Source organism: Phoca vitulina, unplaced genomic scaffold, assembly GCF_004348235.1.
Source record: "Phoca vitulina isolate PV1807 unplaced genomic scaffold, GSC_HSeal_1.0 scaffold33, whole genome shotgun sequence".
Classification (NCBI taxonomy): domain Eukaryota; kingdom Metazoa; phylum Chordata; class Mammalia; order Carnivora; family Phocidae; genus Phoca; species Phoca vitulina.
This window is the reverse complement of record NW_022589736.1, coordinates 798,646-809,242: the sequence shown is the minus strand read 5'-3', so window position 1 is coordinate 809,242 and position 10,597 is coordinate 798,646. Positions and strand designations below refer to the sequence as shown.

General features: G+C 63.1%; 1 protein-coding gene across 5 annotated transcripts in view; it reads right to left on the bottom strand.

Moving 5' to 3' along the window:
* Nucleotides 1-1,364: 1,364 nt before the first annotated feature.
* The window catches only part of ABCA3 (ATP binding cassette subfamily A member 3), a 41,800-nt gene continuing 32,567 nt past the window's right edge, over nucleotides 1,365-10,597 (bottom strand). For 4 of the 5 annotated variants that reach the window (XM_032425717.1, XM_032425713.1, XM_032425715.1 and 1 more), the window contains 11 exons: nucleotides 10,127-10,331; nucleotides 9,608-9,827; nucleotides 9,143-9,301; nucleotides 8,164-8,336; nucleotides 7,498-7,626; nucleotides 7,226-7,420; nucleotides 5,420-5,607; nucleotides 4,752-4,922; nucleotides 4,297-4,487; nucleotides 4,081-4,154; nucleotides 2,519-3,647 (listed from right to left, as the gene is read on the bottom strand). In XM_032425717.1, coding sequence (XP_032281608.1) covers nucleotides 3,516-3,647; nucleotides 4,081-4,154; nucleotides 4,297-4,487; nucleotides 4,752-4,922; nucleotides 5,420-5,607; nucleotides 7,226-7,420; nucleotides 7,498-7,626; nucleotides 8,164-8,336; nucleotides 9,143-9,301; nucleotides 9,608-9,827; nucleotides 10,127-10,331 — 1,837 coding nt within the window. In that variant the 3' untranslated portion in view covers nucleotides 2,519-3,515. Of the gene's footprint in view, nucleotides 1,876-2,518; nucleotides 3,648-4,080; nucleotides 4,155-4,296; nucleotides 4,488-4,751; nucleotides 4,923-5,419; nucleotides 5,608-7,225; nucleotides 7,421-7,497; nucleotides 7,627-8,163; nucleotides 8,337-9,142; nucleotides 9,302-9,607; nucleotides 9,828-10,126; nucleotides 10,332-10,597 lie in introns of those variants that run through there. The other variant, XR_004301958.1, reaches the window with a different exon arrangement.

Below are 10,597 nucleotides of genomic sequence, written 5' to 3'. Positions count from 1 at the left end.
GAACCCTTGCCCCTCATCTCCAGGCTCTGGCCCTGCAGGTATCAGGTCTGGGGTGTTGGGACATTGCTGTCTCTATGTGGTCAAAGAATTGGGCTCACGTGGGTCCAGGCCAGGCGGGCTGGGCCAGGTCGTCCTTCACCTGGGGGGTATGGTCATCCCCAGGCAGCTTGTGGCCACCCTCGGACCAGCGCCTTCCAGCCTTCCTTCCAGGTGCTGGCCTTGGCTCACTCCTCCATCAGCCTTAGTCCGTCAGCTGCTTCCTGAGACGGGGCTGAGGGTCCCCGAGACGCAGCTGACCTCAGCTCCCCCTGGAGTCCTGGACTGAATATCTGGGATTGGCATTTGCCCAGCAAAAAACTCCAGTTTGCCTTTCTGTGTTGTTGCAACCAAAGGGCCAGGACACTCCATGGTGGGCAGGGGGGTGGGTCACTTCTGCTGGGCTGTGGGGCTTCCTAAGTGAGGTGGGGTCTTAGCAGCTCAGGCGGGCAACAAGAGCATGCCTGGTGGGGCTCCCCTCGAGGATGCCAGTCTGCACACTGCAGTTGTGGTGGAGGCTGGGATTGTGTTCTGGAGCCTGGCTTTTATCTGGGGTACCCAGCTGGTGTCCCAGCTCACTGCGCCTGGTGCAGCCCTGCCTGTGTGCGGGTCAGTGACGCAGACACAGACGCACACGATGTCCAGGGGCTGGGCCCTCCTGCTGTTCCTGCTTCCTGCCATTCCATCTGGAGCCTCAGGGACACCTTGACCCCGGGAAAGGACCTTGAGAGGGAGTCTCCACCTGGACACAGCAGGCAGATGGAATCTGACTCCCTGAGGCCTTGATGGTGACACAACGCCCAGACCCATCTTCTCTGGACTTTGTACTCGGCAGAGAAATAAACGCTGGTCTTTTTTTAAACTGCTGGGGCCCCGCCTTCTGGTGTGTGCGGCCAGCAGGCTGAGCCTTCGCTCCTCGGGAGCTGTTTCTGTGGCCGGGGGTGGGGTCCACTGGACACGCGGCAGCGGACCTGTGGCCTGCTGCCTGGCATTCTTCCCCAGGGGGGAGCAGTGGAGGGGCTTGGCCTGAGGCCCAGGCCTGGGCCCAGCAGGATCTGCCCCCTCCTCTCGTCAGGCCACGTTCTGAGTGGCACTGTCATGCTGAGGGACGGGCCACTGTGTTTGGGTTGAGTCACACCATTGGACGGGGCCGGATTTTCCACAGACCTCCTCAGCCTTCGCGTGGGTGTCGGGCCCCTTGGGAGTGTCGTCACCCTCCTCCCCTACCCCCCCCCAGCCCCTGGCCCCTGCCCCCAAGGCCCCAAAGCCTGGAGGAGAGGGATGGGCTGGGGATGGGGGATGAAGCAGGTCAGCTCTCCTGTTGGGGTGTCTGTCCGTGGTTCCTTCCCCATCTTGGGGCCCGGAGCTGCCTCAGCTCAAACCAAACCAGCTAGGCTCGGGGAGAAGAGGGTTCAGGCCCCACTCCTGGCTCCTCAAGGATTCTCAGCTCCTGTGCTGGGTGTCCAGCAGCCTTGCGGATGACCTGGCGATGCCCCTTCCAGCAGGACTCCTGGGGTCCCTCCTGCCTGGCTGCAGTGCTCCACGCTCGTCCCACAGACACCCCGGGCCCTGCGGGCTCTCACCGACTGTGCAGCACACCGGCCCCTCTGGTCCCCACTGCGGCAGCTCAGCCCTGCCCTGCCCTCTCTCCAGCCACTGGTGGTCTTCCGAAGAAGGGTCTGGTCAGGACCACGGCCTCTTTCATCCTGCCTGTCTCCACAGCCCTCTCTCCTTGTCCCGTCACACGAAGCACCTCTCTCTGGACCAATGCAATCTGATTCAGGGTGGGTGTGCCTTGCACATGCTGTTCCTTCAGTCTTGAATGCCTTTCCTCACGCCCTCAAAGGAAAAAAAAAGCCAGATTTCTAAAAATCTCTAACACACAGGCTGAAAAGCAAGCTCAGGCCGTGGAGCAGTGGGGCCACCGGCTCTGCCCCTCCTTGCGCCGCCCAGCCAACCCCAGCAACCCTGAAGCGGCGCAGGCCCGCCTCCCAGAAGCTGCTTCCTGTGGGGCACGTTCAGGGCCACAACCACCCCCTGAGTTTACGTTTTATAACGTGGAACTAAACGATGAGGGTGTAAGGAATTCTGAGGGGAACAGAAAGCTACTGGAGACTTTGCGGCATTCTAAGCTTGGGGAGGCTGATAAAAATGCGCGAGACTGTCCTAGAGGATCAAAGTGATGCAACAAGTCTTTAGAACTATGAATCCTAAGGGAATACAGAAAGCAGAGATTCAAATCGTGGAAATTTAGGAAACTAATGGGGCGCCTGGGTGGCTCAGCTGTTAAGCGTCTGCCTTCGGCTCAGGTCATGGTCCCAGGGTCCTGGGATCGAGCCCCGCATTGGGCTCCCTGCTTGGCGGGAAGTCTGCTTCTCCCTCTCCCTCTGTGCGCACACTCACTCTCTCAAATAAATTTAAAAATCTTAAAAAAACTGTCAGAAATACGAGCATATAAATAAAAAGGAAGCTGATGCGGAAGAAGAATCTTCTGCCTAAAGCCCCGAATGGCTCTGGTGTCCGAGGCCTCCCGCCCCTCGGGGGTCTGCACCGCCCACCCTGACCCTGTGCTCGTGCCTCCTGGTGGGGACCGCGGACCTGCCGGGGGGGCCTGTCTAACCCGCTCTGGCACCTGCTGGCCTGGCTGCTTCACCTCCTGGCAGTGAGCGCTGGAAGTCACTCCATATAGACCGAGGTCATGTTCCCTCCCGGACTTTATTTTCTGGACAGAGTCACCGCGTGTCAGGTGCATCCTCCATAGACGGTCCCTTGGTCCCGCAGTGGTCCCTAACTGGCCTCCTGCTCGTGGCTTCTCCAGAAGCCAGCCTCGGGCATGAAGGACTGCCTTCTCTCCCCAAGCCCACCGACCCTGGGAGACGCTGGTGTGATGGCGCCGGGCGTGGGGTCAGCCCTGCCTGGCATCGAGAGCATGCTCCGTGGAGCAGCGACTCCCAGGCCCCCCGGAAGCCAAGACCACAGGGTGTGGTCACAAGCAGCACCTCCCTCGTGGACGGCCACAGGCGACATTCTCTCCATTCCGGGCAGCCTGGCGAGCCCTGCTGCCCGCTGTCCTGCTGGCTCCCCATGTTGCCCCTGGGAGGCTCCATGCTGTGTGCAGACATGGGGCTGTTACTGGTGCTCGTCTCGTGAGCACTTGAGGAAATGCAAACCCCAGGTCGGCTGCAGCCCCGTCCCGAGGGGCTCTCTGCCCAGAGACCCCAAGGCTCGCCCGCACGTGGCTGCGGGGCTGCTTTTGCTGGGTCCCGAGTTCCAGAGAGGGGCTCTGGCCACTGCCTTGGACACAGATGTTTGCATGCTGATTCCCAGCGTGAGGGCTCCGACATCCTGGTCCCCACTGTGCCTTGATTCTTGCGTCCATTATAGAAAACGGTGATTGGAAATAAAGGTGCAGGATAAGATGAACTCGGAGGGGGAGGACGCCTGCCTGTGCGGCCACTTGCCCCACGCCTGCTGGCTCCTCATGGCCCCTCGTCCTCGGCAGGTGGCTGCAGGTGGGCGAAGCTCAGGAAGACCTGCTCCAGTGAGATCTGGCTCACAGAGTAGTCGTCCACGGCATACTTCTCCTTGGCCTTCTCCAGAACACCAAACACCTTGTAGGAGCAGAAAAGCGGCTGTTAACAAGCCCAGGGGTGGGGGCACCTTGGCTGGTCTGGGAGTCCTCTGGCCCCAGGGGGTGTGGGGGGGTAAGGCTCCCAGAGGTCCTACCCTGCCCCAGCCGGAGCCCCGTGTTCCCCAGAGGAGGAGGGGGGCTGTGCAGGACGAGCAGGCCCTGGGGGCCAGGCTTCCCCCGAATCTTCCCAGCTCGGAGTGCAAACTTGGGCACGCTGTCTGGGCCAGTTTCCTTTTTGCACCCATTTTTTTCTGACTCAAATGAGCCTCCGAACCCGGCAGATTTTAGGATGAGTGCTAGAGCAGAAACTGTAAGAGACTCCTCTCTGGAAGGAGCCTAGAAGCCCCACAGAAGGAGTGACGGCTGCGAGGGCCTTCCCCAGCCCCAGCTAGGCTGGTAGGGCCCACACTCACCTTGGCCCAGCTGAGGTCATCCCCGGGCAGGTGGTAGTGGACCATCCCTTGGTGCTCATCTTCCAGGACGCTGCCTGCATGAAGAAGACACCGTGTGCCCGTGAGGGCCAGGCTGGAGGGCCTGGGACCATGCAGTCACAGCCCTCCTCCCAGGGCTCAGGGACGGGGGACTCGGCAGGGGTGAGGCACAGATGCCCTCTGCGCAGTGGCCCTCACCTGGGAAGGTCAGGTTCACAAACGCCTTGAACTCCTCCAGCGCCTCCTGCTGCCCGTCGCACCGGACCTTGGCCCGCAGGGAGTAGCCGCTGCCAAACTTGCTCTTGAGGTGCTGTGGGCTGCCCAGGCACTTGAACTGACCCTGCACCATGATGGCCAGCCGGGTGCACAAGGCCTCGCATTCCTCCATGCTGGGGAGAGGGCAGAGGCCTGACACGGGGCCGGGGGATACCGACGCCTGCCTTCCGTGTCAAAGGCTGAGGCAGAGGGGCCGGTGTCGACGGCCAGATCACACTATTCCTGATTCCCATGTTCAGAGGGTGGCCCACATGGCTAGCTGGCGACTTTCCTCACAGACTCTGAACCAGCTGCTGACAGGTCTTCTGTCCGCCCGGCCCCACCCGGCCAGCCCTCGTCCCGGCTCTTCCACTGACCCCCCGAGACCCCGGCTCTACCTGTGGGAGGTGATGACGATGGCCTTGCCCGACTCTCGGGCCCGTGCCACAGTGTCCCAGAGCAGGCGCCGGGCCACGGGGTCCATGCCAGTGGATGGCTCGTCCAGGAAGATGACTGAAGGCTCTCCAAGCAGGGCGATGCCTGTGCTCAGCTTCCGCTTGTTGCCACCGCTGGGAGCAGGGGGGGAGTGTAGGGGGCAAGGCTCGTAATTAGCACAGGCTCCCTGTGTCCTAGCATCAGACTGGGCCCAGTGATCCCAGAGCGCCCCGGGTGAACAGGAATGAGGGGATCGTGCCTGGAAAGCCCACCTTGTGGTTTTGGGGGCCCCAAGGAAAGCTGTGCTGGGGGGTCAGTCCACACCCACACAGAGGATGGTAACACCGTCAGTCTCTGCTGACTGGGGCCTGACAGGCCTGACCTCCCCCTGGCCTGGCTGTGCCTCCCAGTGGCAGGAACCAGCAGGGCAGCCCCCCCTCCCCCCCCCGCCCCACGCTGCCTGGGTCATGCCGCCAGATCCCCATCCCATCCTGGAAAGACAGGTGGGAGCTCTGGCCCTGGACCCGTTTGGCTGCCCCCAGCTTTACGGTAAGGGAGACTCAGACTCCACCCCAGGGGCGCGGCAGTCACTGCGGCACGGGGCGGTTAGGGGGCCGGAGTGCAGCCGCACCTGTACGTCCCGACCAGCTTGTTGGCGTGTGGCTCCAGAAGCAGGCCCCGGAGCGTGTTCTCCACGCAGGCGCCGATGTGGCGCTCGGGGATGCCCCGAAGCCGGGCGTACATGACCAGCGTCTCCCAGCCCGTCATGTGGTCCAGCAGAGCGTCAAACTGGGGGCAGTAGCCGATCCGCTGCCGCACCTGGAGGTGGGGTGCAGGGGGTGCAGCGGGTCAGAGGGGGGCTCCTCCAGGTTTCTCCCAACGGATCCGTGTGGGGCGGCCCGGCGGTGGACAAGCCCCGGCGGCCCCCATGCTGCACTTTGTCAGGGACACCGGAGGGCCCTGGCCAGCTCGCGGACGCCCGGGCGCACATCCCACCCCACCCCTAGGCGCCAGAGACTACAAGAGCCAATGCGGCCACGGCATGCGGGGTGGGCAGGAGCACGAGGCCACCATCACTGTGATGTCTGCGTCACTGCTCCTGCACCCATGAGACGTTAAACAGGCGTGGGACATGTAAGCCCTTCCCCTCTGCTCCCGCTGATCAAGGAGGGGTTTGCGGGCGGCGCCTCTGGGGCGGGCGTCACTTGGACCCCATGCAGCCGCACCGTCTCCCCGGCTACTGCAGCAGCAGGCGAGGGGCCGGCAAGCCTGGGGCTGGTCTGTGGATTCCAGGCGGGGTTTTCTCTCTCTTTACCCTCCTGGGGGCTCCTAGGCTTCAGCCCGCCCGGGAACACTCTCTGCCGCTGCCCCATCACTCAGTACCGGTCCCCGTGCTCTCCCACCCCCTGGAGCTCAGACCGGACAAATGGATGAGTCCCCTCCCTCTCCAGCTTCTAAGACGTGTTTATGGTTTCTCTTTCCTGCCTGTGTGTCTAATCTTGTTTGTTTCTCTAAACACGGTAAACACAGCTGTTTTAGAATCCGGGTCTGGCGGTGGCAAATCTAAAGTGCTGGGCTTTTTTCTCCCTCGGGTTCTTGACACGGGGCTATGCTTCCTTTGTTTTCAGTGTGTGTGAACTGCCCACAGGCCCTGGAACACTGTCTGGGGCTTCTTGGGGGCCTCAGAGGAAGGCCTTCCTCCAGACAATGTGGGCGGCACTCTGCAGGCATGGCGGACTAGAAGCCCCCACTGCCAGATGGGACACGCGGTTGCCCCAAGGCCCTGGCCCACGCTCTGCTCCTCCCCTCGGCACACAGAGGACCCCCCCACCCAATCCCCAGGGGTGCAGAGAGTGGGAGGGCAGCCTGGTTCATCCTTACCTGGCCCCACGTGGAGAAAGTCTCATGTCACACCCTACCATGGGGGCCCCGGGCCTCGGTTTCTCCCCTTCACTCAATGAGGCCCTGAAACCTGTGCCCGGGGGGCCAGGAGCACCATGTGCTCTCTGCAGAGGTGGAACCTGCCGTGCCTCTAGGGGCTCAAGAATTTTGGCTGGGGCTCCTCACCGTGCATCGGGCTCTATGATGCTCTTAACAATGGGCTTTGTCACTGACATTTTACCCAGCTGTGGTTCTTGATGGAATGCCTGGTCTGAGCAGCTCAGGGCACCGTTATGATCCATCTGTGCACATGGACTGCACAGTGCTGTGAGCATCACGGCCCCGGGGCCAGAGAAGCGGCTTCTCAGAGAGAGGCTGTGGCCTGGGCCCTTCGGGCCTAGGGGGCTCTTATCTTCCTGTCCTCTCTGTCCTCCCCATTGCTTTGCTCTGGCCCCAGTCACCACCTCGTCCTCCTGTCCACGCACCGTGAGCCAGAAACGAGCCCCATCCCTGCCTCCACGGGGCCCCCTCTTCCCGCCTCTCTGGCTGCACCCACCTTCCCGATTTCAGAGCTGATGCTGTAGCCCCCGACAAAGGCATCCCCAGACGTGATGGTCTCCTCCCCTGTCAGCATTTTGAAAGTTGTGGTTTTCCCGGCTCCGTTGAAACCCAGCAAGCCGAAACACTCCCCTTTATGGACTGCGAGGGAGATCTTGTCCACGGCAAGTAGGGGCGTCGTCTGCTCATACACCTGCGGGACACCGGGCTTTGGGGCCTGCAGGCAGCCAAGGGGGGTGCCCGGGGCCCGTGTGGGGAGGCCCACCTTACCTTGGAGAGCTCCTTGATAACCAGAGGTGTGTCCAGCAGGGAGTCCATGCTGGGGGCCAGGACCCGGTGCCGTTCATCCACCACGTCCTGGTCCTCAGGAGGTGCTGACGTCCGAGCGTACGCTTCCGTCTAATTGTTCCGGAAAAAGACCACACAGGTGAGCTCCAGCTCAGGGTGTCCTCTTCCATGGGACAAAGGGCGGGGGTCTCTAAGACCGCTGGTGTGCTGACTCAGGGCTTTCACAAGGACAGCTGGTGGACTTAAGGGCTGACATGAGCACCAAGGAGATACAGACAGCCAAGGAGCAAGGACGGTGCAGGACACACCGAGAAAGCCAAGAGCCTCGGGTGAGGGTGTGGGGGGCTGTACTATGTGGACAGAAGCTCCTTGTCGGAGCGGTCTTCACAGGTCAGAGCAGACCCCCCGCCCTGGGTTCCTGTGTCCGTCCAGTGCAGTCTCTGCCCCAGGCTGCGTTTGTGGGACGGGAGGTAGGTGACAAACATGAGGGCTACCGGCCCGACAGCCTCTGCCAAGACGGAGGCTGTGGGGACCCCAGGGTCCGGGACTGGAGAGCCCGGGGGCTGGTGAGCACGGCGGCCCTCCCGTGCGTGCACCTGCCCAGGCCAGAGGGAGGTGGAGGTGTGGGGAGTGCCGGGGGCCACTCACCAGCGCCCGCCTCCTCCAGAAGGCACAGAGGCAGGTCTTCAGCCTCCACAGCGTGTCGGTCTCGATGAGGAAGAGCAGGCTGAGGTAGGCAAATCCAGAAGCTGCCATGGAGGTCACGAACCTGCCGACCCCCGGGGCGCTCCACGCATAGAAGTTCTGCTGGTACTGGATGTCTGTGTGGGCAAGGGAGTGAGCACCACGCCCTCCTGCCCCGCGCCGTCCCATGCGCCCCCGCCCTGTGCGCCCCCCCCGCCCCCCGTGCACTCTCACCCCGCGTCCCAGCCCGAGCCCCTCTCTAGGCCCACAGGTGCCTGCACACCGGCCCCCGACGGAGGCTGTGAGGGCACAGGGTCCACTCGTCTTCCGAGGCTGCACCCTGTGCTTGTCACTGCCTCACAGAAGCCCCAAGAACTGCCGACATCTGTGAGCAGTTTTACTTTGCAAGGGGTGCCTGTGACAAGTGACCAAGTCATGCCCTCACTTGCTCACTCCCACGCTCCTTCCCTGCTCGGGGGGAGGGGCGGGGCTGCACTGAGACGTGAAGATGTGACCCCCCCCCACCTCACCCCCATGGTCACAGAGGTGACTGCTGACCACAGTTGAAGACTGGTCCAGGCACTGGAAGGGCATGTGGTGGGCTGAAAGGTGGCCCCCAGAACGACACGACACGTCCTAACCCCCAGAACCCATGAGCAACCCCACTTAAAAAAGGATCTTTGCAGATGTAAAAAGCTAAGGGTCTCGAGGTGAGATCCCGCATTTGGGACGGGCCCTGAATCCAACCACAGACGTCCTTGCAGGAGAAAGATGGGGGAGGCTGGAGATACAGAGATGCCGGGGCGGCAGAGGGACCCAGGGCTCGGCCTGGGGGCGGCCTGGGGGGAGGGGGCGCCCCCTCACAGAGCGGAACAAGGGTCGCCCCCAGGAGAGCCCCGCTGCAGGGTGGGGGGTGGTGAGGGGCGGCCGCGGGGACACTCACTGTACTTCCTGCAGTAGTGGGCCGCGACCTCCGAGGAGGTGCAGTACCTCCGCATCTCAAAGTTCTCGTGGAAGCTGCTGACCGCCATCCCCAGACAATGGTTGGGCAGCACCAGGAACACGTGGTCCAGGGTTCTGGAAAGCTCTTCTAACTTGACCGCTGTGGGGAGGGGCACAGACCAGTGGATGCTGGGGGACACATGAGTGCGGTGTGTGGGGGCCAGGCACCCAGCCGGGTGTTACCCCCACGTGGGGTGCCAGGCCCTCCCAGGACGGCACCTGCGGGACAGCCCCCCCGCCCCCTCCCGGCTGAAACCTTGAGGCGGAAGTGCCGCGGGCCCAGCAGGGCCACATTTGGCAGAGGGGCCTGGCCCAGTGCCCGCTGGTGCCGCCCAGGTTCGGGGCAGAGTGGCTCCGCGGGCACCCGGGGTGAGGGGTGAGGGGCGGGGGGTCCGCAGGCCCCCACCTGGGATGCGCATGATGGTGACCATGAGGAAGGTGGCTATGCCCGACAGGATGTTGAATATGGTCAGCCTCGTGTAAGCAGTGGCTGCTCCCGAGAAGAAGAAGTTCATCAGGTACATGAGGGGGATGATGGCCCAGCCATAGAGCATGAGCAGCAACAGGGCATCCGCCATGTGGCCGTCGCGCGTGAAGGCGTGCACGTCAAAGGCTTTGAACACCACCTGCGGCGGCACAGAGGCAGGTGGCTCGGTGGCTTTCAGCCCTGGGACTCCCCCTGATGACCTGCCCCCCGCCCCTCTGTACTTGGAGCCGTCATGGGGCACGCCGCTCTGGGGCCCTGCCCGCCACCATGGGGCGGAGGCTGGGGGTGCAGACATAGATGAGGGGTGTTCCCGGCCACCCTCCCAGATGGGGCTGAGCAGCCGGCATGCACCCCAGGCTGGCTGCAGTCAGTGCAGGGGCCCCAGAGCAAGCCCCCTGTGACGTGCGGGGGGGTGTCCCAGCACCGCGCAGCCCTCACCAGCAGCAGCAGACTGGGGACGAGGAAGGACATGAGGTCCCACAGCAGTGCAGAGAGCCAGAAAGTAGCCACGTGGACCCCGCTCACAAACTGGACATGCTTGGCCTGGACGGCCCTCTCGCTGACTGCCAGGATGGAGAAGGTGCTGGCCAGGAACGCCATGGCGAACAGCAAGTTGAGAGCGATGTTGAATCCCTTCCGGCCCCTGCGGGGGGTTGGGGGGACAGGGCAGGTCAGGGACTGAGCGGGGACCAGGCAGCAGGGGACATTCATTGAGTCACTGGTCACCATCCAAAGCATGTGGTGGAGCGGCCCAGCTGCTAACGGGGGTTAAGAGAGAATGCCAGAGCTGTGTGTGTGTGTGGGGAGGGGGGAGCGGGTCTCAGAGGAGGGAAAATCTCATCCACCCCAGAACTCCTCCTCTGGGCTTCTGGTCCCCAGTGATGGCAGCACCACTCTTCCAGCCCCCCA